The sequence below is a fragment of the Mesoplodon densirostris genome, chromosome 14 (assembly GCF_025265405.1).
Source record: "Mesoplodon densirostris isolate mMesDen1 chromosome 14, mMesDen1 primary haplotype, whole genome shotgun sequence".
NCBI lineage: Eukaryota > Metazoa > Chordata > Mammalia > Artiodactyla > Ziphiidae > Mesoplodon > Mesoplodon densirostris.
The window spans coordinates 45,977,856-46,005,410 of NC_082674.1; the positions used below are offsets into that span (position 1 = coordinate 45,977,856).

General features: G+C 39.5%; 1 protein-coding gene across 1 annotated transcript in view; it reads left to right on the forward strand.

Moving 5' to 3' along the window:
- The window catches only part of EML6 (EMAP like 6), a 341,870-nt gene that overhangs the window by 200,571 nt on the left and 113,744 nt on the right, over window positions 1–27,555 (forward strand). The window contains exons 7-10 of the mRNA XM_060116946.1: window positions 15,447–15,648; window positions 18,238–18,375; window positions 20,077–20,333; window positions 22,470–22,682. Of these exons, the coding sequence (XP_059972929.1) occupies window positions 15,447–15,648; window positions 18,238–18,375; window positions 20,077–20,333; window positions 22,470–22,682 (810 nt within the window). The remainder of the gene's footprint in view (window positions 1–15,446; window positions 15,649–18,237; window positions 18,376–20,076; window positions 20,334–22,469; window positions 22,683–27,555) is intronic.

Here is a 27,555-nt window from a genome sequence, read left to right on the forward strand (position 1 = left end):
GAAATTCTTAATCAGTTTTAAACAAGGAGACCTCACATTTCCATTTTGTACTGGGCTCTGTGTATCATAAAGCCAGTCCTGTTCCCCAGTTATTGGTGCTCACGAATCCCTGGGGAGATGCACGCCTTCCCTCCCTTTTGTTTCCCTTAGGTTCCAAACTCTGCCTTCCACACTACCCTAGGCCGCCAGAGCCCCTGGCCCACCTCCAGACTCCTTAGGCACCTCAGCCACCCCCTGCTGGGGGGGCGCCCTGCAGTTTTCCCACACCCCCTCCCAACACTCCCTCTTCCCTCTGAGTGAAATCTCTCTCCCTTTTGTCCTTTTATTACCTTTTACCTGGGGCGCTGCTTAGTACTGCACCTTTAATAAGATTAGGTTGATAGGAGAAGGCCATCATGCTCTCTTGTTTGATCTTTGGTACCATGTCCTGGGTACGCATCCACAGAGAAGGGAAATACCTTTGTGGGGAAGAGAGTTTGCTCCAGACTTGCACTGCGTGAATCCTCATTTTATCTCCATCACCTGCTAGCTCTGGGACTTAGGACAAATAAGGTAAACTGTCTGTGCTGTAATTTCCTCATTTACATATTTCCTGTCCCCACCTATGGCCTGGTGCTGTCCGAGGGCCTCCTCCTGAGTCACTGTGAGCCTTCCTGGGCACATGTGCAAAGCTCTGGGTGCAGGGCTGGGAATGTCTGGGAGAACCATTCCTGCCCATTTACAGAACTTGCTTGTTTGACTCCAAAAAGATTTCTCAAAGTTGCACTTATTTTTGGCTATCTGCTCATCAGGACTTCAGCTTTCTAATCTACTAGAGTGGAGTTTTCCAACGTTTGTTTGAAGAACCACTGCATTAGAATCAGCCTGGAAATCTGAATTTTCAACAGTCTGACTAAAGTCTGAGAACACACACTAGTTTGGGAACAGCTTGATAGTGGTTGGTTCTCAACAAGTGGTTCTCAGCCCTGGTGAGCTAAAAATAACTATGCCCAGCTCCACTCCAGAGCAATTGAGAGGAATTTCTGAGTAGGGTCCAGGCATCCATGTTCTGTTTTGTTTTGTTTTCGCCCATGCCGCGAGGCTTGTGGGGATCTTAGTTCCCCGACCAGGGATCGAACCCGCCCCCTCAGCAGTGAAAGCACAGAGTCCTAACCGCTGGACTGCCAGGGAATTCCCTGGGCATCCCTGTTTTAAAAACACTTTCTATGTAGTTTCTGATGGACAGTAAGTGTTGGAGCAACTGCTCTTGGCCCTTTACCATATATCAGGCCTCGGTGCACCAGATTTAAGAACACTAATAAGTATCAATACCAACCCCCTCCCAGCTGCCAGTCTTCCCTTCTTGGGCCAAACAATTGAGGGAAAAAAACCCATTTTATTCCCCAAAGAGTTCTCTTTGTCAGATATAGCCTTTCCTTCTGAGAGTCGGCAGTGCTGGCATGTCAAAATGACCTAGGGGGGTGGGATAGGGAGGGTGGGAGGGAGGCTCTAGAGGGAGGGGATATAGGGACATATGTATGCATATGGCTGATTCGTTTTGGTGTACAACAGAAACTAACACAGTATTATGCAGCAATTGTACTCCAATAGAGATCTATTTTAAAAAATGGTAACAAACAACACAACAAATAAGTTGTAACACAAGGATGTAACTAAGAGACTCAAGGAAAGGCAGAAGCAGCAACTTCATAGCTCATGGTGCTGATCCTGCCTGGGGACGGAGTCTGACCACACGCACAGCAAGTTGTTCTCCATTGAGATGTGAACTTAATAAAAACCTGCTGGTTAAAAATAATAACAACTGATATTTATTGATTAGTTTCCTAAGTACCAGACACTGGGTCAAGTGTTTAAATATATGATTGCATTGAATCCTCGTAACAGTGCTGTGATGTGTGAGTGCTAATATTCTCTGCAATTTACAGGTAGGGCAACTGAAGTTTTGAAAGCTTAAATACTTGCCATGTCATAGAGCTGGGATATAAATCCAGTCCATGTACTTAACCATTCAGTGAACTAGTGGAAAATAAGCAATGTCCTTTAGGTCTTTGTTGATACTCATGATACTCATGGACTAGATCTCCCATGCCCAGGTTTCAGAACTGTCACAGAGAGGATTAAAAGGATACTGTTTCCCACTCCCTGGTCTGAATATAAAATCCGGGCAAAGGGCTGGTGAGAATTTGATCTTAGCCTCTAGGATTTTTATGTTGAGGTGGGTGGTTGCTCTCTACTGCCATCTGCTGGCTGTCTGGACCAAGCACAGGCCAGAACCCCACATTTCTCATAGTGGAACGAGTGGCAGAGAAGGCCCCTGTGTCCAAAATGTGCACCCCTCACCAATTCAGCAAAATGCCTTCAGTTCATTCTGTCAAAAGTCTCTGAAACATGCACTTTTTAAGAAGAAAAGAGAATTTCTGTAGTTTAAAATAATTAGGATGGTTTTCCCTGGCTCTCTTTTCACTCTTGGTGGATTTCTAACCGTAGTCCAAATAATACCTTATATTTGTCTGACTCCCAGAGCAGAAGATAAAGAAACAAAGCCAGCTTAATACTTCCCAATGCAATGGTCACCTCGGCCAGCCCGAGGTGACCAATAACGTTCCTAAACGGGACGTTATTAGGAAACTTGAATACAGCTCTCTACCCACTGAGGTGTCCTTAGGAAGTCATTCCTATTTTAAATGGTTCTCTGGGAAGTAAGAGTGGCCTAGCATCCTGTCTGTCGCTGCAGGTAGACCCCTGGGGTCGACTTGTCTGATGTGACAAAATCCAATTTATCTCTTTGAAGAACTGAGTGTTTGTGGAGAGCCTGGGCTGGTCTCCAGAGAAAATGTTCACAGCTCATTAGGTTTATGTTGCAAACAATGAAAATGAAATGACTCCTGCCCTGGTTCTCTCTCTCTCCTTCTTCCCCTGCCCCTACTTGGTCAGAAATAACCCGTTATCAGTTTAACTTCATTGCCTTTGCCACATGTAAATCTTCTCCCTTTTGTTGGTTAGTTCAGTGGAACGCTTTTTTCAAATGAAATCTGCTAGAAAACACAGACTGTGAGTTGTTGAGGGAAAAGCAGGGGTTGGATCCTCAGACTCTGCCTCTCGCCCCTCATTTCCCTGCGCTCTCCTTGCCAGGCCCCTGCGGCTCTTCTAGGAATCCAAGAACTCCCTGGACACAGTCTGAAAACACAGCTGGGTGCTGTGTAGCTGGACTGCCTCATCAGTCTAGGCTGAGGTGGAAGGTTCTTTTTTGTTCTAACCCTCTTAAAGACAAAGCAAATATTTTAAAAATGTTAACACATTGATTCCATGTGATGGGTTGTTTGTTATAATATTCTTGACCTTTCTGAATTTGTTCCCCAAACAAGAAGTTAAAAAATAGTGGGGGTGGTGGGGAGAAAAATGTCTGTACACTGGATCAAATACAGTGCTGGTCCTTGGGGAGAAATTCTCCTAAAGTCTTATGGGATGGAGGAATGCACTGTTGGAGGAAAACGGGCAGAACTGGCCTGTTCCTGCTTGTAGTAGTGCCTTGGATGCCAGGCCTGCTTGGAAAGGGTGAGTCTTTAGGACAGTCAGTGGAATTATAAAAGGATTGTGCTTTGAGTATTTTGATGACAGTTAAAATATGTAGCATTGCTAAGATATATAAGGTGTATATATATATATGTATAGCTGTATGTATATATCATTTTTACTGATATAATTGACATATAACAGTTTCAGGTATACAACATAATGATTATATACAATGTGTATATATATAATATATATATTATATTACATATAATATTATGTATGTATTATATATGTATTATATATACATAATGTATATATTTGTCTCAAAGTGATGACCACAATAAGCCTAGTTAATGTCCATCACCACACAGTTACAATTTTTTTTTCTTGTGATGAAAACTTTTAAAATCCACTTTCAAGATACATTAGCTACTTTCAAATATACATTACAGTATTACTAAATGTACATTGTACATGTTCATCATGCTGTACATTACACCCCCAGGACCTATTTATTTTGTAACTGGAAGTTTGTGCCTTTGACTACCTTCACCCATTTTGCCTACTGCCCACCCCTGCCTCTGGCAACCACCAATCTGTTCTCTGTATCTGTGAGTTTTTTGGGTTTGTTTTTACTTTTATATTTTAGATTCCACATAAAAGTGAGATCATGCAATATTTGTCTTTCTCTGTCTGACTTATTTTGCTTAGCAGTATGCCCGCAAAAGCCACCCATGTTGTCCCAAATAGCAATAATTCCTTTTTTTGTAGCTGAATGATGTTCTATTGTATATGTATATATCACATTTTCTTTATCCACTGATGGACGCTTAGGTTGTTTGCATGTCATGGCTATTGTGAGTAATGTTGCAGTGAACTTGGGGGTGCAGATACCTTTTAGAGTTAGTGTTTTTTTTGCTTCAGAAGCAGAAGTGTTGGATCATACAGTAGTTCTATTTTTAATTTTTGAGGAACCTCCATGGTGTTGCCCATAGTGGCTGTACCAATTTACATTCCCACAGTGCCCAAGGGTTTCCTTTGCCCCACATTCTTGCCAACACTTCTTATTTCTTGTCTTTTTGAAAAAATAATAGCCATTGTAATAAGTATGAGATAATATCTCATTATGGTTTTTGTTTTTTGTTTTTGTGTTTTTCGCTGCACCTGCAGCTTGCAGGATCATACTCCCCTGACCAGGGATCAAACCCCTGCCCCCTGCAGTGGAAGCACAGAGTCCTAACCACTGGACCGCCAAGGAATTCCCTCATTGTGGTTTTTTTTCATCTTTATTGGAGTATAATTGCTTTACAATGGTGTGTTAGTTTCTGCTTTATAACAAAGTGAATCAGTTATACATATACATATGTTCCCATATCTCTTCTCACTTGCGTCTCCCTCCCTCCCACCCTCCATATCCCACCCCTCTAGGTGGTCACAAAGCACCGAGCTGATCTTCCTGTGCTATGCGGCTGCTTCCCACTAGCTATCTATTTTACGTTTGGTAGTGTATATATGTCCATGCCACTCTCTCACTTTGTCACAGCTTACCCTTCCCCCTCCCCATATCCTCAAGTCCATTCTCTAGTAGGTCTGTGTCTTTATTCCCGTCTTACTCTTAGGTTCTTCTTGACATTTTTTTCCCTTAAATTCCATATATATGTGTTAGCAAACGGTATTTGTCTTTCTCTTTCTGACTTACTTCACTCTGTATGACAGACTCTAAGTCCATCCACCTCATTACAAATAGCTCAGTTTCGTCTCTTTTTATGGCTGAGTAATATTCCATTGTATATATGTGCCACATCTTCTTTATCCATTCATCCAATGATGGACACTTAGGTTGTTTCCATCTTATGGCTATTGTAATTAGAGTTGCAATGAACAATTTGGTACATGACTCTTTTTGAATTATGGTTTTCTCAGGGTATATGCCCAGTAGTGGGATTGCTGGGTCAAATGGTAGTTCTATTTGTAGTTTTTTAAGGAACCTCAAGACTGTTCTCCATAGTGGCTGTACCAATTCACATTCCCACCAGCATTGCAAGAGTGTTCCCTTTTCTCCACACCCTCTCCAGCATTTATTGTTTCTAGATTTTTTGATGATGGCCATTCTGACTGGTGTGAGATAATATCTCACACCAGTAGTTTTGATTTGCATTTGTAGTTTTGATTTGCATTTCTCTAATGATTAATGATGTTGAGCATTCTTTCATGTGTTTGTTGGCAGTCTGTATATCTTCTTTGGAGAAATATATATTTGAGTCTTCTGCCCATTTTTGGATTGGGTTGTTTGTTTTTTTGTTATTGAGCTGCATGAGCCGGTTGTAAATTTTGAAGATTAATCCCTTGTCAGTTGCTTCATTTGCAAATATTTTCTCCCATTCTGAGGGTTGTCTTTTGGCCTTGTTTACGGTTTCCTTTGCTGTGCAAAAGCTTTGAAGTTTTATTAGGTTCCATTTGTTTATTTTTGTTTTTATTTCCATTTCTCTAGGACGTGGGTCAAAAGGGATCTTGTTGTGATTTATGTCATAGAGTGTTCTGCCTATGTTTTCCTCTAAGAGTTTGATAGTTTCTGGCCTTACATTTAGTTCTTTAATCCATTTTGAGCTTATTTTTGTGTATGGTGTTAGGGAGTGATCTAATCTCATACTTTTACATGTACCTGTCCAATTTTCCCAGCACCACTTATTGAAGAGGCTGTCCTTTCTCCACTGTACATTCCTGCCTTCTTTATCAAAGATGAGGTGACCATATGTGTGTGGGTTTATCTCTGGGCTTTCTATCCTGTTCCATTGATCTATCTTTCTGTTTTTGTGCCAGTGCCATACTGTCTTGATTACTATAGCTTTGTAGTATAGTCTGAAGTCCGGGAGCCTGATTCCTCCAGCTCCATTTTTCGTTCTCAAGATTGCTTTGGCTATTCGGGGGTCTTTTGTGTTTCCATACAAATTGTGAAAATTTTTGTTCTAGTTCTGTGAGAAATGCCAGTGGTAGTTTGATAGGGATTGCATTGAATCTGTAGATTGCTTTGGGTAGTAGAGTCATTTTCACAGTGTTGATTCTTCCAATCCAAGAATGGTATGTCTCTCCATCTATTTGTATCATCTTTAATTTCTTTCATCAGTATCTTATAATTTTCTGCATTCAAGTCTTTCGTCTTCTTAGGTAGGGTTATTCCTAGATATTTTATTCTTCTTGTTGCAATGGTAAATGGGAGTGTTTTCTTAATTTCACTTTCAGATTTTTCATCATTAGTGTATAGGAATGCCAAAGATTTCTGTGCATTAATTTTGTATCCTGCTACTTTACCACATTCATTGATTAGCTCTAGTAGTTTTCAGGTAGCATCTTTAGGATTCTCTATGTATAGTATCATGTCATCTGCAAACAGTGACATCTTTACTTCTTCTTTTCCGATTTGGATTCCTTTTATTTCCTTTTCTTCCCCGATTGCTGTGCCTAAAACTTCCAAAACTTTGTTGAATAAGAGTGGTGAGAGTGGGCAACCTTGTCTTTTTCCTGATCTTAGTGGAAATGCTTTCAGTTTTTCACCATTGAGGACGTTGTTGGCTGTGGGTTTGTCATATATGGCCTTTATTATGTTGAGGAAAGTTCCCTCTATGCCTACTTTCTGCAGGGTTTTTATCATAAATGGGTGTTGAATTTTGTCGAAAGATTTCTCTGCATCTGTTGAGGTGACCATGTGGTTTTTCTCCTTCAATTTGTTAATATGGTGTATCACATTGATTGATTTGTGTATATTGAAGAATCCTTCCATTCCTGGAGTAAACCCCACTTGATCATGGTGTATGATCCTTGTAATGTGCTGTTGGATTCTGTTTGCTAGTATTTTGTTGAGGATTTTTGCATCTATGTTCATCAGAGATATTGGCCTGTAGTTTTCTTTCTTTGTGACATCCTTGTCTGGTTTTGGTAACAGGGTGATGGTGGCCTCATAGAATGAGTTTGGGAGTATTCCTCCCTCTGCTATATCTTGGAAGAGTTTTAGAAGAATAGGTGTTAGCTCTTCTCTAAATGTTTGATAGAATTGGCCTGTGAAGCCATCTGGTCCTGGGCTTTTGTTTGTTGGAAGATTTTTAATCACAGTCTCAATTTCAGTGCATGTGATTGGTCTGTTCATACTTTCTATTTCTTCCTGATTCAGTCTTGGCAGGTTGTGCATTTCTAAGAATTTGTCCATTTCTTCCAGGTTGTCCATTTTATTGGCATAGAGTTGCTTGTAGTAATCTCTCATGATCCTTTGTAATTCTGCAGTGTCAGTTGTTACTTCTCCTTTTTCATGTCTAATTCTATTCATTTGAGTCTTCTCCCTTTTTTTCCTGATGAGTCTGGCTAATGGTTTATCAATTTTGTTTATCTTCTCAAAGAACCAGCTTTTAGTTTTATTGATCTTTGCTATCATTTCCTTCATTTCTTTTTCATTTATTTCTGATTTGATCTTTATGATTTCTTTCCTTCTGCTAACTTTGGGTTTTTTTTTTTTTTTGTTCTTCTTTCTCTAATTGCTTTAGGTGCAAGGTTAGGTTGTTTATTCGAGATGTTTCCTGTTTCTTAAGGTATGATTGTATTGCTATAAACTTCCCTCTTAGAACTGCTTTTGCTGCATCCCATAGGTTTTGGGTCGTTGTGTTTTCATTGTCATTTGTTTCTAGGTATTTTTTAATTTCCTCTTTAATTTCTTCAGTGATCACTTCGTTATTAAGTAGTGTATTGTTTAGCCTCCATGTGCTTGTATTTTTTACAGCTCTTTTCCTGTAATTGATATCTAGTCTCATAGCATTGTGGTCGGAAAAGATACTTGATACAATTTCAATTTTCTTCAATTTACCAAGGCTTGATTTGTGACCCAAGATATGATCTATCCTGGAGAATGTTCCATGAGCACTTGAGAAAAATGTGTATTCTGTTGTTTTTGGATGGAATGTCCTATAAATATCAATTAAGTCCATCTTGTTTAATGTATCATTTAAAGGTTGTGTTTCCTTATTTATTTTCATTTTGGATGATCTGTCCATTGGTGAAAGTGGGGTGTTATAGTCCCCTACTATGAATATGTTACTCTTGATTTCCCCTTTTATGGCTGTTAGTATTTGCCTTATGTATTGAGGTGCTCCTATGTTAGGTGCATAAATATTTACAATTATTATATCTTCTTCTTGGATCAATCCCTTGATCATTATGTAGTGTCCTCTTTGTCTCTTCTGATAGTCTTCATTTTAAAGTATTTTATCTGGTATGAGAATTGCTACTTCAGCTTTCTTTTGGTTTCCATTTGCATGGAATATTTTTTTCCATCCCCTCACTTTCAGTCTGTATGTGTCTCTAGGTCTGAAGTGGGTCTCTTGTAGACAGCATATATATGGTTCTTGTTTTTGTATCCATTCAGCCAGTCTGTGTCTTTGGGTGGGTGCATTTAATCTGTTTACGTTTAAGGTAATTATCTATATGTATGTTCCTATTCCCATTTTCTTAATTGTTTTGGGTTTGTTATTGTAGGTCTTTTCCTTCTCTTGTGTTTCTTGCCAAGAGAAGTTCCTTTAGCATTTGCTGTAGAGCTGGTTTTGTGGTGCTGAATTCTCTTAGTTTTTGCTTGTCTGTAAAGGTTTTAATTTCTCCATCAAATCTGAATGAGATCCTTGCTGGGTAGAGTAATCTTGGTTGTAGGTTTTTCTCCTTCATCACTTTAAATATGTCCTGCCAGTCCCTTCTGGCTTGCAGAGTTTCTGCTGAAAGATCAGCTGTTAACCTTATGGGGATTCCCTTGTGTGTTATTTGTTGTTTTTCCCTTGCTGCTTTTAATATGTTTTCTTTGTATTTAATGTTTGACAGTTTGATTAATATGTGTCTGGGCATGTTTCTCCTTGGATTTATCCTGTATGGGACTCTCTGTGCTTCCTGGACTTGATTAACTATTTCCTTTCCCATATTAGGGAAGTTTTCAACTATAATCTCTTCAAATATTTTCTCAGTCCCTTTCTTTTTCTCTTCTTCTTCTGGAATCCCTATATTTGAATGTTGGTGTGTTTAATGTTGTCCCAGAGGTCTCTGAGACTGTCCTCTGTTCTTTTCATTCTTTTTTCTTTATTCTGCTCTGCAGTAGTCATTTCCACTATTTTATCTTCCAGGTCACTTATCCGTTCTTCTGCCTCAGTTATTCTGCTATTGATCCCTTCTAGAGTATTTTTAATTTCATTTATTGTGTTGTTCATCGTTCCTTGTTTCATCTTTAGTTCTTCTAGGTCCATGTTAAATGTTTCTTGCATTTCCTCTATTCTATTTCCAAGATATTGGATCATCTTACTATCGTTATTCTGAATTCTTTTTCAGGTAGACTGCCTATTTCCTCTTCATTTGTTAGATCCGGTGGGTTTTTATCTTGCTCCTTCATCTGCTGTGTGTTTTTCTGTCTTCTCATTTTGCTTATCTTACTGTGTTTGGGGTCTCCTTTTTGCAGGCTGCAGGTTCGTAGTTCCCTTTGTTTTTGGTGTCTGTCGCCAGTGGCTAAAGTTTGTTCAGTGGGTTGTGTAGGCTTCCTGGTGGAGGGGACTAGTGCCTGTGTTCTGGTGGATAAGGCTGGATCTTGTCTTTCCGGTGGGCAGGTCCACGTCTGGTGGTGTATTTTCGGGTGTCTGTGGACTTATGATTTTAGGCAGCCTCTCTGCTAATGGGTGGGGTTGTGTTTGTGTCTTGCTAGTTGTTTGGCATAGGGTGTATGCCATAGCACTGTAGCTTGCTGGTCGTTCAGTGAAGCTGGGTGTTTGTGTTGAGATGGAGATCTCTGGGAGATGTTCGCTGTTTGATATTACATGGAGCTGGGAGGTCTCTTGTGGACCAGTGTCCTGAAGTTGGCTCTCCCACCTCAGAGGCACAGCACTGACTGCTGGCTGCAGCACCAAGCGCCTTTCAACCACACGGCTCAGAATAAAAGGGAGAAAAAGTAGAAAGAAAGAAAGAGGATAAAAGAAAAGAAAATAAAGTAAGGTAAAATAAAATAAAGTTATTAAAATAAACAAATTAATTATTAAGAAAAAGCATTTTTTAAGTAAAAAAAAAAGGGACGGTTAGAACCCTAGGACAAATGGTGAAAGCAAAGCTATACAGACAAAATCTCACATAGAAGCATAGACATACACACTCAAAGAAAGAGGAAAAGGCGAAAGAATAATAAATCTTGCTCTCAAAGTCCACCTCCTCAATTTGGGATGATTTGTTGTCTATTCAGGTATTCCACAGATGCAGGGTACATCATGTTGATTTTGGAGATTGAATCTGCTGCTCCTGAGGCTGCTGGGAGAGATTTCCCGTTCTCTTCTATGTTCGCACAGCTCCCGGGGTTCAGCTTTGGATTTGGCCCTGCCTCTGCGTGTAGGTCACCGGAGGACGTCTGTTCTTCGCTCAGACAGGACGGGGTTAAAGGAGCCGCTGATTCGGGGGTTCTGACTCACTCAGGACCGGGGGGAGGGAGGGGTACGGATGCGGGGCAAGCCTGCGGTGGCAGAGGCCAGCATGACGTTGCAGCAGCCTGAGGCACCATGCGTTCTCCCGGGGAAGTTGTCCCTGGATCCCGGGACCCTGGCAGTGGTGGGCTGCACAGGCTCCCGGGAGGGGAGGCATGGATAGTGACCTGTGCTCGCACACAGGCTTCATGTGGTGGCGGCAGCAGCAGCCTTAGCGTCTCTTGCCCGTCTCTGAGGTCCGCGCTGTTAGCCGCGGCTCGTGCCCATCTCTGGAGCTCCTTTAAGCAGCATTCTTAATCACCAGGAAACAAAGAGGGAAGAAAAAGTCTCTTGCCTCTTCGGCAGGTCCAGACTTTTTCCCGGACTCCCTCCCGGCTAGCTGTGGCGCACTAGCCCCTTCAGGCTGTGTTCACGCCGCCAACCCCAGTCCTCTCCCTGCGCTCCCACTGAAGCTCGAGCCTCAGCTCCCAGCCCCGCCTGCCCCGGCGGGTGAGCATACAAGACTCTCGGGCTGGTTAGTGCTGGTCGGCACCGATCCTCTGTGAAGGAATCTCTCCGCTTTGCCCTCCGCACCCCTGTGGCTGTGCTCTCCTCCTTGGCCCTTAAGCTTTCCCCCTCCGCCTCCCACAGTCTCCGCCCGCAAAGGGGCTTCCTAGTGTGTGGAAAGCTTTCCTCTTTCACAGCTCCCTCCCACTGGTGCAGGTCCTGTCCCTATCCTTTTGTCTCTGGTTATTCTTTTTTCTTTTGCCCTACCCAGGTACGTGGGGACTTTCTTGCCTTTTGGGAGGTCTGAGGTCTTATGCCAGCGTTAAATGGGTGTTCTGTAGGAGTTGTTCCACGTGTAGATGTATTTCTGATGTATCTGTGGGGACGAAGGTGATCTCCGCGTCTTACTCTTCCGCCATCTTCCCCATCTCCTTCACTGTGGTTTTGATTTGCAGTTCTCTGATGATTAGGAATGTGGAGCATCATTTCATTTATCTGTTGAGTATCTGTATGTCTTCTTTGGGAAAATGTCTATTCAGATCCTCTGCCCATTTTTTAATCAGATTGTTTGGGGTTTTTTGCTCTTGAGTTGTATGAGTTCTCTATATATTTTGGATATTAACCCCTTATCAGATGTATGATTTGCAAATATCTTCTCCCATTTGGTAGGTTGCCTTACCATTTTGTTGATGGTTTCCTTTGCTATGCAGAAGCTTTCTAGTTTAATGTAGTCTCACTTGTTTACTTTTGCTTTTGTTGTTTTTGCTTTTGGTGTCAGAGCCAAAAAATTATAGCCAAGACTGATGTCAAAGAGCTTACCACCTATGTTTTCATCTAGGAGTTTTATGCTTTCAGGTCTTATGTTCAAGTCTTTAATCCATTTTAAGTTTATTTTTAAATGTTTCTTTTGCATGTGGCTGTCTAGTTTTCCCAACACCATTTATGGAAGAAACTGTCCTTTCCCTATTGTATATTCATACAATGAATATATATATATCTCTGCTTACAAGTGTCTGGCTCCTCCTTAGAGCGCAAAATCCATGAGGGCATGAGCCTGGCGTGTTTACTGTTCCAGCTCCAGTCTTGGGCATGTAATAGGTGCTCAATAACAATTTTTTGTATAAATAAATGAATATATCCCTCCTTCTTTGAATGGTCTCGTTGAGGGTGGAGATGTTGTCTTTTATTTCTTGGTATCTCCAAGACTCGAGAAATGTTTGTGATTTGAATGTTTTATTTTATTCATTCATCGATTCCTACTGAGCATCTACCACATGCCAGACACTGTGCTAGGTACTGAGGATACAGCAGGGTATAAAACTGAGAAAACTCTTGTTTTCACAGACATGAGTGAGAGGAAATGGACAATGAATATAATAAACTAGTAAATTCTTTAATTTTTTTGCCAATTTTGGAATATAATTAATATCCCTATTTACTTCCTGTTTCTGAAGAACAAAGTATAATACCTTTCCTGTAATAAAATTGTAGATGATGCAAAGCCTGCTGGGGAGACAACAAATTCACCCCCTTCCTAGAGAAAATAAGAACATGTTAATAATAAGGCATGGGAAAAAGATAAGGATAAGAAAGGGACAGCCGCAAAAGGATTCTTTCCTCCTTGGCTGAGCTTCCTGCACTGTCAGCTTGCCATCTTATCCCGACTGCTTTCCCCACACATCTGTCCTTTTCAACCTTGAAAGCCCGTCGTGATGTTTGCAGTGGAAGATTTTGAGTGACCCTGAACTAGCCGTTGCCAAGGTATCCCTACTTACTACTCACAGCAGGAATAATAAATCTGCCTGTGTGCTGTCTCCTTCCATTTCAAGACACATAACAATGAGTTCAGAGCAGGAAGTAAAGAGAGTTATCTCATGTAATAATAGCCTTGTACATTAAAAAAAAATACTTTTTGTAAATAAATTCATTATCTCATTGGATGCTTTCAAGACCACAGTGAGTTAAGATGAGGATTTCAGGAACTTCCCTGGTGACACAGTGGTTAAGAATCCGCCTGCCAATGCAGGAGACACAGGTTCGAGCCCTGGTCCGGGAAGATCGCACATGCCACAGAGCAGCTAAGCCCGTGCACCACAACTACTGAGCCTGTGCTCTGGAGCCCGTGAGCCACAACTACTAAGCCTGTGTGCCACAACTACTGAAGCCCGCGTGCCTAGAGCCCATGCTCCACAACGAGAGAAGCCACTGCAATGAGAAGCCCGTGCACTGCCATGAAGTGTAACCCCCGCTCACCGCAACTAGAGAAAGGCCACACACAGCAGCGAAGACCCAACACAGCCAAAAATAAATATTAAAAAAAATAAATGAGGATTTCAGTTATGGTGTCCAGATACCCCCAATTAAACCTTATATTGTCCCAGCATTTTTCCTGGATTTTTTAATAGATTTTCTTTTTAGAGCAGTTTTAGGTTCACAGCAAAATTGAATGGAAGGTACAGAGATTTCTCGTATACCTCTGTCCTCATACACACACAGCCTCCCTATCAACATTGCCCACCAGAATGGTACATTGGTTACAGTGGATGAACCTGCATTGACATATCATCACCGAAAGCCTATAGCTCACATTAGGGTTCACGGTTGGTGTTGTATATTCCGTGAGTTTTGACACATGTATAATAACATGTACCTACCATTATAGGTCCTACGGAGTTTCATGGCCCTAAAAATCTTCTGTGTGTCTGCCTACTCATCCCTCTGTTCTAGACCTTTCATTCTGTGATAAAGTGTCATTATAATTCTAGATTTGAAAATATTTTTGATAGAATTATTTAATAGGTTTTTCAATATAGTAAAGCTTCTTTCTTGGTTAATAAATATTTTACAAACTTATGTAAATTTAATTATTTCTAGAGCCTGCTTTTACTTGCAGAGGGGTCCTGATTTGGATGATAAATTACATGGTCTCCATAATTACAGTCTGCATTTAAGGGAAGAAAAACTGGTCCCCAGAGAAAAGGGGACTCTCCTTGGTATGTCTGGCCAATCAGGTGCAGAGCAGTACTGAAGTCCAGGTGCTCTGACTTCTGGCACTTTCTACACAAAAGACACAAAGCCAGATGGGGAGACAACTCAGATCTCAAAGCTTATCACATCCTTAAGTAGTTTAAAGTAGTTATGAAAGTGGGATTGCTTCTGTATTTCTAATTCAGACGTGAGAAAATTCACTATGTAAGTAAATAATGTAGCCGGTGAAGAATAGAACAGACTGAGAGAAGCCCAGATCAACACTCAGGCAGGCAAGTGGGGATCTGCCTAAAGAGGATGGAATAATACAGAGGAAGGTTGGATTTAAAAGGGAGTACTGTGCTTTTAGAGAAGATTCCATAAATCGTTAAGTCAGTGAGGAAAAACATCTTCAGATGTTTGATGGTATTCTGAGACTGAAATTAGAGTTTCATTTGCATATTTCTGGGACATGGGTGCATCTATTTATCCAGAATGAGTCTAGGTTCTGATCAAATACATACTAAACTTGCCTAATATGATAGTTAACCGTTCTGTAGTATCACCCACGTATAATTGTATTACAATGTTAGCATCCTAAAGATTGAAGTGATTATTAACTTTTCCATAGCAAATCAGAAGGAAATTGTTTCAAAGAGGGTTAGGTTTTCATAGAGACCAATTCCTGTTCTTATATTCACTTTAAGATGTTGTATTTAATATAGACCCTGCTGTAGAAACACACAGTTAGCCTAAGTCAGACAGGAAAGAGCAATCACTCTTTTACAAAATAAATCACAGGGGGTCAGGGGAACAACTAACACACAGAGGGCAGTGGTCAGTAACACAGGGTGGTGTGTGGAGTTGATTCTCCACCCCCAGGCATTGTTCAGATGTGTTGCCTTAGATGCTATCCCCGTGACAGGGTATTAACTTTAGGTGTTTTATTTGTGAATGGTGTGGAGATATGTGTTTATTTTATTCGTTTATTTTTGTCAGGCCTCTCTATCCGGAGTGTGTGCTGGAAAGCAGACCGCCTTCTAGCAGGGACCCAGGACAGCGAGATATTTGAAGTGATCGTGCGAGAACGGGACAAGCCAATGCTGATCCTGCAGGGCCACTGCGAGGGGGAGCTCTGGGCTCTGGCCCTGCACCCCAAGAAGCCGCTGGCTGTGACAGGCAGCGATGACCGCTCTGTCAGGTGAGGCCCCAGCAGTGGTGGCTGTAACCTCACTCACCTCCCTGGGATAACATTCATTTTGCCCAAATTTGTTTATTACTTTAAGAGAAGGATAAGCCACAGGGCAGAACCTCACAATTTCCAAACAGAATGTTAAGCCATTTTGCTTAACGACAGTTGGCTTCTTGACCTTTTGTTGTTGCTATCTTTCTTTGGCTCCATCTTAAGTCAAGAAAATGTTCTTAGAAGTGAAAATTCACTACTGCTGGTTAGATTGGCCTCCAGGTCTCTTCCAGCTGAAGATGTAAGCTGAGTGCACTCATCTGTGATAAGATCATGTTTCTTCCTCGTACCCTGGGTCCTGCTGGAGGCAGCTTGGCAGTTTCACAGCTGAGTTACTCACCATCAGTTTAGTCACAGACTAAACATCACCAAGAGAACTGAAATTCTGATTTTCAAAGTCGTCTTAGCACGTGAGTCATTAATTCTTTCTTTGCTCAAAATTCCCTGTGAGAATTTACCATGTCTTCAAAGGAAAGTGTGGGTTCCTAAGAAAATATGCCCATTTTTTTAGGGCCTCAAGTGTTCTCGCTATGGATCACTTGTTATTTGAGAACACGACAGTAGTAAAATGAGCAAAATTATGCTTCCAATGTTCTTGAGACTGTTGAAAGACTGATTTGCAAGTGTGAGGTGAAGACTATTACACTGATTCCGGTATTTCCGTACTACTGAGCTTTAAGTGTGCTCAACAACAAGCAGGCCAGAAAGAGAGTCCCTGACAGTGAGAGGAAGAGACTGATTGATAATCAGTTGATGGATTACTGCTTCTGGGTTTGAATAGCTAAAGTGGAGCACTGTAAACTAGACTAAAGGTCACTGCTCCCCCTCCCCCCGCCCTTATTCTGTATGTTTGTGAATTGAATCAAGATGCAATGAGTATACTCATTAGAAAAGCATAAATCCAAAGAGAAAACCATTTTTGAGCTTCTGCTGAGCACTAAAGCCTCATCAGTCTAAAAATCAGTGAAAACAATTACAGTTATCTCTTCATGTGACATAAATGTTTATTTGGCTTATACTTCTCTTTACTCACTTCCTCCTCCTCTCTTCCTTTTCCTTCCATTACTCTGAGCCAAACCAATGCCAAGTTATTCAAACACCCAAGAAACTCGATTCATACCCATCCAGATAGAAGGGATTTCAAGAAAGTTTTTGGCTTTTATATTTTAACAACTGTGTTGAGTCTTAGAATTGAAAAGAGCCCTTACTGCCAGAATTTGTATTACTTTCCTTAACGATTAATTTAGCTAAAATTTTAAATGGAAGTTTTACAGAGTATTGAAATTTAGGAAGGGTATAAGTCATAATTTCTTGATAAAGATTAGCTTAGTGGCTTTATAAGATTAGTGCAGTTTGCTGAGGAGTGATGGTTTCTTCATGCTAGTCAAGCAAAGCTTACATTGCTTAAAATAGTACAAGGCTAAAAACAGCATGAGATTATGAATAATGGACAAGGTATTGAAAGCATACCATAAGCTTTAGGCTGAACAGTGCAGGCTGCCTAAGGGATCAGTAAACTATTCACTGCGCAGCCCTGCATTGCAAGGCGCATGCCACCATCCCTCCTGAAGGCGGAATGCATTTAGAGAAATTGCACCGCATTTGAATTACTCATGGTTCTTTATCACAGAACTTAGATTCTCAGACCCCCTCGCAGATATTGTTGTTTGCACGTTAGGAGAAGACTGTCTTCAGAGTAGTAGCAGAGAGAGGTCAGATGCCGCAATTGCATCTCACATGGAAACCTTTATTTGTGTCTCCAAATATTTAGTTCATGTTCTCTCAGTTTGAGGTGCCTGGATTAGGTGTTCCAAGGAGCTGCTGAAAATTCTGTTAGTGGCACTTGCACTTGACCTCTGTTTCTCCAGCAGTAGCTGTGCTCATCAGCCAGGGGCACGGCGAAGTATCCCCCCCTGCCCCGGCCCCAACCAAGAGGGGACCTATCAGCAGTGGGGCGCCCAGGGAGCTCATGAGGAGTAACAGCATATGACTGTGTACAGCCAACTTTGGAACCATCCTGGGCAGGGGTATCATTCGTTCTTCTCCATCTGAAATACTTCGTCTTGCTCAGGAGGCCAACAAATGTAATGTGTATTTCAATCTGTATGTGCTTACATAACACAGTTACTAGAAGGGAACTCGTATTTTTTTTTTTTAAAGCAACAACAGCATCTAGTAGTACTTCTTATCCTATGTGTTATTAACAGCCATTGGTATAAATCCAGAACAATTTTTAATCTCCAAAGAGAAAAGGATAATTTTGTGTGAAGTAGTGTTTAAAATTTCCTTATTTTATGAATCTCAAAATCTTTGGAAATGTTATCTCATTTTATATTTCTTGATGGGTATTTCAAATGGTGAAAATCACATAAAGATAGACTAAACACTTTCCCAGATTCCCAGACATGCCAAGAGGAAGGACACTGGTGTGAGGTTACTGCAGTCTTTCTTGTTATTATCGCAGTGGTGAACAGGCCTTCGGCCTTGGGCTGGCTGATGACTATGAGAAGTTGTTTTGTTTTGTCTTTGACTTTGAACTGTGCTTAGGCTGTGGAGCCTGGCAGACCATGCCTTGATCGCCCGCTGTAACATGGAGGAAGCCGTTCGAAGCGTTGCTTTCAGCCCCGATGGATCTCAGTTGGCCCTGGGCATGAAGGACGGATCTTTCATTGTTCTCCGAGTCAGGCACGTACTGATACTGAAAGTGACATTAGAGATATTCTTTTGTTAAAATTAATTCTCCTGGTCAGAATGTATGCCAGGACCTTAGGAAAAATGCATTTACTGTTTTGAATAGGAGCACTGTAGATTCACAACCGCCTGTCTATAGTTTCAAAATCCAAACACTCTGAGCGTCCGAAGTTCTTTGGTAACTTGTTTGGCAGCACTGCCTGACCCAGTGAACTGGATGTGAGATTGTTTACAGTCTATTACTCTCTTAGTAGGGATAGTCATGTATCATGTGATTTGCTGCAAAAATATTAACGTGTTCAAAAGGGGTTGCTGTCTTAACTCCTACTGGGGATCTTATGTAATAGATTGTATGCAAACCTTTCTAAAATCAAATGAATAATAAACTCCCAAGCTTGTCTGGTCCCAGGGGTTTTAGATAAGAGATTATGGGCTTGTAATAAGCCAAGAAAAGAGGAAGAAAGAAGAAAGCAGCCTCCAACAGCACTAAATTTTTAGAGGTAAACTTAAGTAAAGATTTTTCTACCTATAATCACCAATAAAATGGAACATTTCATATTTGTTAACCTCCTATATTATTTCTACTGGACAAAAATTATGACCCACCCTTGTAATTCTTTGAACACATTGGTTATTCTTTTGGATTACACATTTTGTGATTACAGAAAGGAAATGTAGCTGTAGATTAGATACTGCATCTCTCACACACAGCAACTTCTATATAGCTCTTGGCATGGTTTATTACACTAAATTCTCATCACCAGCCACACAACTTATTACCAAATGGGTGGGCAACATTTTCTTTCTTTGCTTAGTGATGTGTGAAAAGATAGCTAATTACCAAATTTTCTTTTTGATGGATTTCCCAAGCCAAAAAACAATCCTCCCACACCTATTTTATGGCATTATAGTAAACTATAATGCTATTAGTAAATGATAGCAGGTATGAGAAATTATTATGTGGAAGCAAATATTTGGCATTATTTATGCATTCAGTTCATTTTAGAGTTGATGGAGGCATCATTACTAGTTCAGGGGACCTGCTAGTCATAATCTTGTCTTATAGCTATGGGGGAAAAGCCTCAGTGAGCTTTCAAATAAGAGTAGAAATTATCAGAAAGGATACAGAATATTCCAGTGATTCAATATAGGCATTATTGACCTTTCATAGTGAAAGTTAAATAATTACATAAAAATTCAACATTAAAAAAGTATTTTTCCTCTTCTGCTTTTTGGACTTGCTCTTTTTACAGTAAGCATCAAGCTTAACAGTCACTGGTTTCTTGTTCTTAAAGTATTAGAAAGATAGTTTATTTTTATGTTAACCTTGATATGTTTTACCTTTCTCTGTGACATATTTTTAAAACAATTTTACAAACCCCAAATTTTAATAAAAAGTTTTAGAGAAAAAGAATACATGTAATTGAACATGAAAGCAAAAATGCATTTCATTAAAATTGTTTTGTTTTTTACTTTGGGAGCCCAAAATATTATTTAAAATGTTTAATTTCTCCTACATTGGCCATGAACTAAATAATATTTTATATCTTTCCATAAAAGTTAATTATCTAATTCCTGTAGTTTTTCTCTCCCTTTCAAAGTAATTTTTTTCTGTGGCACACAGATTTTAAAACATGACTTGGGGTTCCTATCTCTAGATTTGCTGCTTATCGCTTTGCTTTTCTATTCTTATAGAGATATGACAGAAGTGGTTCATATCAAAGATCGAAAAGAAGTCATTCACGAAATGAAATTTTCTCCAGATGGTTCTTATCTGGCAGTGGGATCCAATGATGGCCCTGTAGATATCTACGCTGTCGCCCAGCGATATAAGAAAATAGGAGAATGCAACAAGTCTCTCAGTTTCATCACACACATTGACTGGTCTTTGGATAGTAAATACTTGCAAACTAATGACGGTGCTGGAGAACGGCTGTTCTACAAAATGCCATGTAAGTCACAAGGGCAATGAATGTTTGTACAAAGCGCAACTCTGAACCATGGCAGAAAATATATGAGGATATTCTTAGGACCTCAGGGCAAGGAATGTTTTCTGAAACAAGACCCTGAAACCACAAACTCTCAAAGAAAAGATTTATAAATTGGAACACATTAAAATAAAAAATTATTGCACAACAAAAGAGACCATGATGGGCATAAATACTTGGAATTGTTATAATGGGCAAAGGATATACATGAACAATACAAGTTTGAACTGCACCAGTCTACTTCTGTGCAGATTTTTTTAGTAGTAAATACTACAGTACTACATGGTAGGAGGTTGTTTGAATCTGTGGTTGTGGAACCATGGATGCAGAGGGTCAACTCTAAGTTATACATGGATTTTCGACAGCGTGGAGAGTTGGTGGCCCTGGCCCTCAAGTTGTTTGAGGGTCAACTATACACCTATAATATATAAAGAATGCCTAAAGATAAGCAAAAGGAAAAACTAGTAGGAAAATACTTAAAAAATACTGAAGATTTGAGGATTACAGTCAACTACTATGATTGCTTTCATCTCTTTTGTGTCCTTCATAATTGGAAGCCCTTATTATACAATTATTTGGGGAAATGTACTCATTGGGATTTAAAAAACCCACAAATTTTATTTGTAACCCCCACTATAACTTCTATAATAGATTCATCTTATTCATCTTATTTATATAATACTCATTTAGTAACATTTAACCTGTAATGTTAAAATGTCATAAATAAAAGATTTCTGTATTACAATCTTTGATTAATGATTTTTTATAATGTAAAAGGAAAAATTTGATATTTAACATGAATCTTGACCTCAAATAATTGTATTTTAATTTTTTATTGAAAAATCAATTTTATCATAAAACAAGGTGTGACATATCTTCAACATTTTTAATAGTCTCTGCCCTATATCAATTCATCAGTATACCTTTACTAGGTACATATTTCTTTGTGTCTACTTTCTCTGCTTGACAGTATTTCATATATATTTTCATATGTGAAAAAATATGGAACACATTTTTGTCGTTTGCAGTAACAAAGTAACACCCTGCTCAGTGATATCAAAGATACCAGTGTATCTTTGCTGGTACACACAGTGTAGATCCAAATATCTTTGTAGAGGTGGGATTTTCTCTTGTGAGTTACTTCCTTGGACTATATTCTTTAAAGCAGGAACACTGGATTCAAGACTATGTTCAGACTATAAACTCTCCGATTCTGTGGTCTTCATAATGGATTTTTATATAATGCTCTGTTAGAGTCTAGAATTGCCAATTTGACAGTGCACCAGTAATGTACACGAGCATCTATTCTCATAGGTTCTTTATTTGAAAATATTTGTTATTTTTGAGGGGGAAAGTATGAGGTAATACACTTAATTGTCTTGATTTTGAATTTTTAAATTGTGCATGACTAAGCATTTTTCCAAGCTTTTCTTTATCCATGGGCTTCCTCCTTTTTGTGCTCCCTGGGGACGTCCCTTACCAACTGCTGGTGAAAACTCTGCCCCACACATAGGACCATACCTAGAACAATTGTCGGGACTATTTTCCCCAGCTAATTACATTTATTTCATCAAAATTTGGTGGATTTTCATTGTGTAGCCCTTTAAAATTTAAATAGAAAATCCTTTCATTTTTTCCACTAATTAATTGAGGCTGACTTGTAAAAAATCACTTCTATGGTTCCTTGAATTATGAAAAGTAGGAGTTCAGAATAAACTCTTTAAAAACCTGGCAAAATGTTAGTAACTAAATATGATAATATATAATTTAATACTAGTCATTTCATCAATAACACAAAACATAATATCATCTGTATCTAAATAATTAAGGTCAAGTAAATATCAGTAGTTTAAGACATTAGATTTAGTACCATGATCATTTTCTTTCTCCTATCGGAGTTTTGAGCATGTGCTTCCTTTAAACCCTGCTAGAAAAAAAAAATCACCATTTGGGGAAAGAGATTAGAATTTATAATTTCCTTGGTTTATAAACATTTTAAAACAAAGGTTTTAGACCTCTATGAGAAAAATGAATAAAGTAAATTAGAATATGATTTTATTTAAATGTAACATTATATTAAAATTTATTGATTATTTTCAGCTGGGAAGCCTTTAACAAGTAAAGAAGAAATCAAAGGGATTCCCTGGGCCTCCTGGACATGTGTGAACGGCCCAGAAGTGAGTGGGATTTGGCCAAAATACACTGATGTCACTGACATCAACTCAGTGGATGCAAATTACAACAACTCAGTACTGGTGTCTGGAGATGATTTTGGACTGGTTAAATTGTTTAAGTTTCCTTGTCTCAAGAAAGGTAAGGCCAAAAGAAATGTTTCATTAAATGAAGATTTGATCTAGAATATACATACAGTATAATTAAGGCTTATTTTCTTGATGTCTGTTACTGCAGACTATTCATTTTATCTTTATATTTACTCTAACACTTTTCAATAGAAAGTTTGCTATCTTCTGCTTTTGACATTCTGAAACGTGGTTTTGCAAATTTAAGTCAGCATTTGTTAACAGAGATGTTACTCAACATTTCGTGATTCATAAACTTCATGTTTCATGTTTTAAACAAGTTGTATTCTATTTTACTTATATCTACATAAATATAATTTAAATTACATGTTACATTAAAATATTGTAATTAAAATTCTTTTATGTGTTATAGCTAATTGTGCTTATACATAGGAAGCAAAGCAAATCCTTATAGACATATTTAAAGTAAAATCTGAAAGTGATTGTTGTGGTGATAATACAATTTGTGGACCCCTTCTGATAGCACTAATTTTGCACTTTGCACACCAGACTTAGGTAACTGGTGAAATTTTTTTTATTGAAGTATAATTGATATACAGTGTTGTGTTAATTTCTGCTGTACAGAAAGTGAATTAGTTATACAAATATATACACTCTTTTTAAAATTCTTTTCCATTATGGTTTATCACAGGATATCAAATATAGTTCCCTGTGCTGTATATTAGGACCTTGTTGTTTATCTGTTCTGTATATTAATAGTTTGCATCTGCTAATCCCAAACTCCCAATCCATTCCTCCCCCAACCCCCTCCCCCTTGGTAACCACAGATCTGTTCTCTGTGTGTGTGAGTCTGTTTCTGTTTGGTAGATAAGTTCATTTGTGTCATATTTTAGATTCCACATATAAGTGATATCATATGGTATTTGTCTCTTTCTGACTTAGTTCATTTAGTATGATAATCTCTAGTTGCATCCATGTTGCTGCAGATGGCATTATTTCATTCTTTTTTATGGCTGAGTAATATTCCATTGTATATATGTACCACATCTTCTTTACCCATTCATCTGTCAGTGGACATTTAGGTTGCTTCCCTGTCTTGGCTCTTGTGAATAATGCTGCTTGAACATTGGGGTGCATGTATCTTTCTGAATTGTAGTTTTGTCTGGATATATGCCCAGGAGTGGGATTGCAGGATCATACGGTAACTCTAATTTTAGTTCTTTGAGGAATCTCCATACTGTTTTCCATAGTAGCTGCACCAACAGTGCATCAGGGTTTTCTTTTTTCCACACCATCTCCAGCATTTGTTATTTGTAGATTTTTTAATGATGGCCATTCTGATTGTTGCGAGGTGGTACCTCATTGTAATTTTGATTTGCATTGCTGTAATAATTAGCAATGTTGAGCATCTTTTCATGTGCCTGGTGACCATCTGTATGTCTTCTTTGGAAAAATGTCTATTTAGATCTTCCGCCCATGTTTTGATTGAGTTGTTTGTTTTGTTATTGTTGAGCTGTATAAGCTGTTTGTATATTTTGGAAGTTAAGCCCTGTTGGTTGCATTATTTGTAAATATTTTCTCCTACTCTGTAGGTTCTTTTCATTTTGTTTATGGTTTCCTTTGCTGTGCAAAAGCTTATAAGTTTGATTAGGTCCCATTTGTTCATTTTTGCTTTTGGGAGACTGATAACTGGTGAAATTTTTGAGAGAGTTTGATTCAAAACAACCGTTTCTGCCCTTGCGTTTTGTCCTTTTGTTTTATTGTTGTTAAAATCTTGTCACTTCAATTTTTCTGGCACTGTCAGGTTTTGTAGAATGTGACTGAATTAATCATGTAATGACCCTGTCCTCTTCTTCCTTCAAAAGTTTAGGCAAAGCCCATACACAGGCTTTTCTGAGACTCCCTGCCTGCACCCTGAAAATCTGATCAGCAGTAGGGATATGCTGTTGCCTGAAAACCCTTTCACTTGAACGATTTTTAGAATAAGCAAGGAAAGGGATTGAAAATGTCATCAGAAAGTCATTTTCAGCTAACTGGCAGTTTTGAAGCAGTGACAATTATGGTAAAAAATTGAACGTAAAATGCATAGCAAAACCACCATCACTTCCACTTGACAAAATGACCATCAGATTAAAACGCTTGAGGCACAGCATTACCTCAACATGCCTAATTCAAACTGTTCTCTTTCTCCATAATGGGTCTTTTGAGTAATAGGGCGTGTCTTGTTAAATTGAGTAATGTACTTGCAGAAGTTAAGTTAGGCAACCAGAAGGCATCTGGAAATTCAGGAATCAGAAGAAACGTCATGAGGGTCAGAAGCAATACTATTGGTATCAAGTATCAGGACTTGGGAATTCAGTGAGAGTTGGTATTTCCTATGAGTCACTGAGCCTTGTAGGATAGACTTGGGTCTAGAAAATAGCAGTGGAGATGTAGATCTTGGGTTAGCTTATTAGGATGGGGGAGGCAGGTAGGGAGGTACAGTGAGTAGTGCTGTTTGTCAAAATGAGATACCCTTATATGTAAAACAACCCTGAGGATGAAGGCAGCCAGGAGACATCTGAATGAACAAGGAGACATTGACAGCCAGAGTGACAGTATGGTGAGAGTAATAAAACCCACCTCAACAATCTGCAGAAGTATCCATGTCCTCATAGCAAACTGACTTGTTCTACTTTTCATGACACATTGTTTATACATCTTGCAATTTGCCTCAGAGTCATTTAGGCTCTTGGAGCCTTTTTGTGCTAAAGCTACTGGTGGAGAAGTTTATAAAGAGTGTTGCTGATGAGAATGGTAAAAGTTGGTGGAACTTGTCTCCCTATAACCAAGGTACCAGTGACAAGTATTCCCCCAACTTTTGAACCTGTAAACACCCAAATATTAGCAGGGACTGATGACTATGAGAAAGTGTGGAGACTGAGTAAACATTATAGTTTTCCATTGTGATTAGATAAAACTCACAAGTTAATTGACAAATTTATGATTATGTGTACATAGTATTCTTTTGCATAATAATTAGAGATAAGTGTTCTGCAGTTAATGAAAATGACTACAATTCATATTATTTTTACATAGCTGAACCAATTTGTTTTCCTCATTTCCTTTTGACAGTTTTGAAATCTTAAAATAATTAGGATCGATACTGATAATTTTCCCTGATGTCATTTAGAGTACATCCTGTTTTACCATCACCCCCCAGACACTGACATGAGGTAAAATCCAAAGCCTTGCTCATTGACATTTGCCATATCTTAACACCCTTGGCACCTACCCATGCTCTTAGGGGAGGCTCAAGGCCAAGGATCTCCATGTTTCACTTGTGTGCTGCCATTCCATTAATCCTTCACACACACACACACACACACACACACATACACACAATCCTTGAACAATTACCTCCTATGACAAGTGTCCTGGATACTGTAAGACTTGAGTTGCAGAAACCCTAGACGTTGGAGGGGAAAGTGCTGGCCTTCAGCAGCACTTGGATGAGCTTGATGCAGGAACAGAAAGGTCAGTGTGTCTAGAGCATGATGAACAAGGGGAGAGCTGTGCACTCCAAGGCTGGAAGGGCAATAGGGGCCAGGCATGAAGGGCCTTGAAGCAACTGCTAGAAACGTGGGTCTTATTCTAAGTGCAGTGGAAAACTGTTGAGGGTTTTAAATGGAAGAGTGACATGAGCAATTTAAGTTTTTAAAATACCACTTTGATATTGTGTGGGATGGAATAGAGAAGGGGAGGCTTCAAGTAGAGAGATTATTGCAAGAGCCTGGGTAAAAGATGATGTGACTTGGACAAAGGTGTCAGGAATAGACCTGAAGAGAGATGGTTGAGATTAGGAAACAGTGTCAAGGTAGAGCTGAAGGTCTTGCTGATGGATTGGGTGTGGGAATAGAGGGAAAGAGAGGAATTGAGGAAGACTCCTAAGTTTTAGGTTTGAGCAATGGGGTGGATGGTAGCACCATCTATAGAGATGGGAAAATGAGAAAGGAAAAGGTTTTGTGTGTGTGTGTGTGTGTGTGTGTGTGTGTGTTTCATGGTGGTAACAGAGTAGGAGGGGAAGGGGAAACTCCTGGTTTTTCTGTGATAAGTTTGAGGTGCCTGTTAGACATCCAAGTGGGCATAGCACACAAGCTGTCAACACTCTTGGGAGAGTTCAGGGTTGGAGATGAATGTTTGGCAGCTGAGGGAATATCAACAGTATTTAAAGCCAAGGAGAAAGAATCAATAGAGAGGAGATGAAGGCTGAGGGCTGAGCCTTCCTTAGGGTCCAGAGAATAAAGGGAGGCCTTGTAGAGTCACTCATTGTTCTAAGGAAAACCTTGGAAGAGATGGATGTGGCCTTCATTTAGTCAGTAAATATTTAAGTGCTATTCTAGAGGCTGGAGATATGTCAATGAATAAAACAAGCACAAGTCCCTGGAGCTCTTGTTCTACTGAGGGGACCTAGTCAATAAACAAGACAATATAAACACATCTGATGGTGAGAAGCGCTGTGATGAAAAATAAAGCAAACAATGGGAGTAAAGAGCGCTCAGGTCGGGCAGTGTAGTATTGCTGTTTTAAGTAGGATGGTCAAAGCAGGGCTCACTGATAGTTTGATTTGACTAGAAACCTGAAGGAGATAAGAGAACCAGCCATTCAGAGATGCAGGGAAAGAGCATTCCAGACTGAGGGAACACAAGTGCAAAAGCCTAGAGGCAGAAGAGGGCCTGGCATGCAAAAAGACCAGTGAGCCTAGAGTAAAGCAAGTGAGGGAGAGAAAGGAAGAATGATCAGAGATAAGGCCTAAATATTGATGACACTAATGCTTTTTCAGGTTCTAGTTCCAGCCTCCTAATGGTGTATGAGCTAGCTATTGCTGTAAAACAAATTCCCCTCCCTCCCAAATTTAGCAGCTTAAATCAATAATCATTTATTAT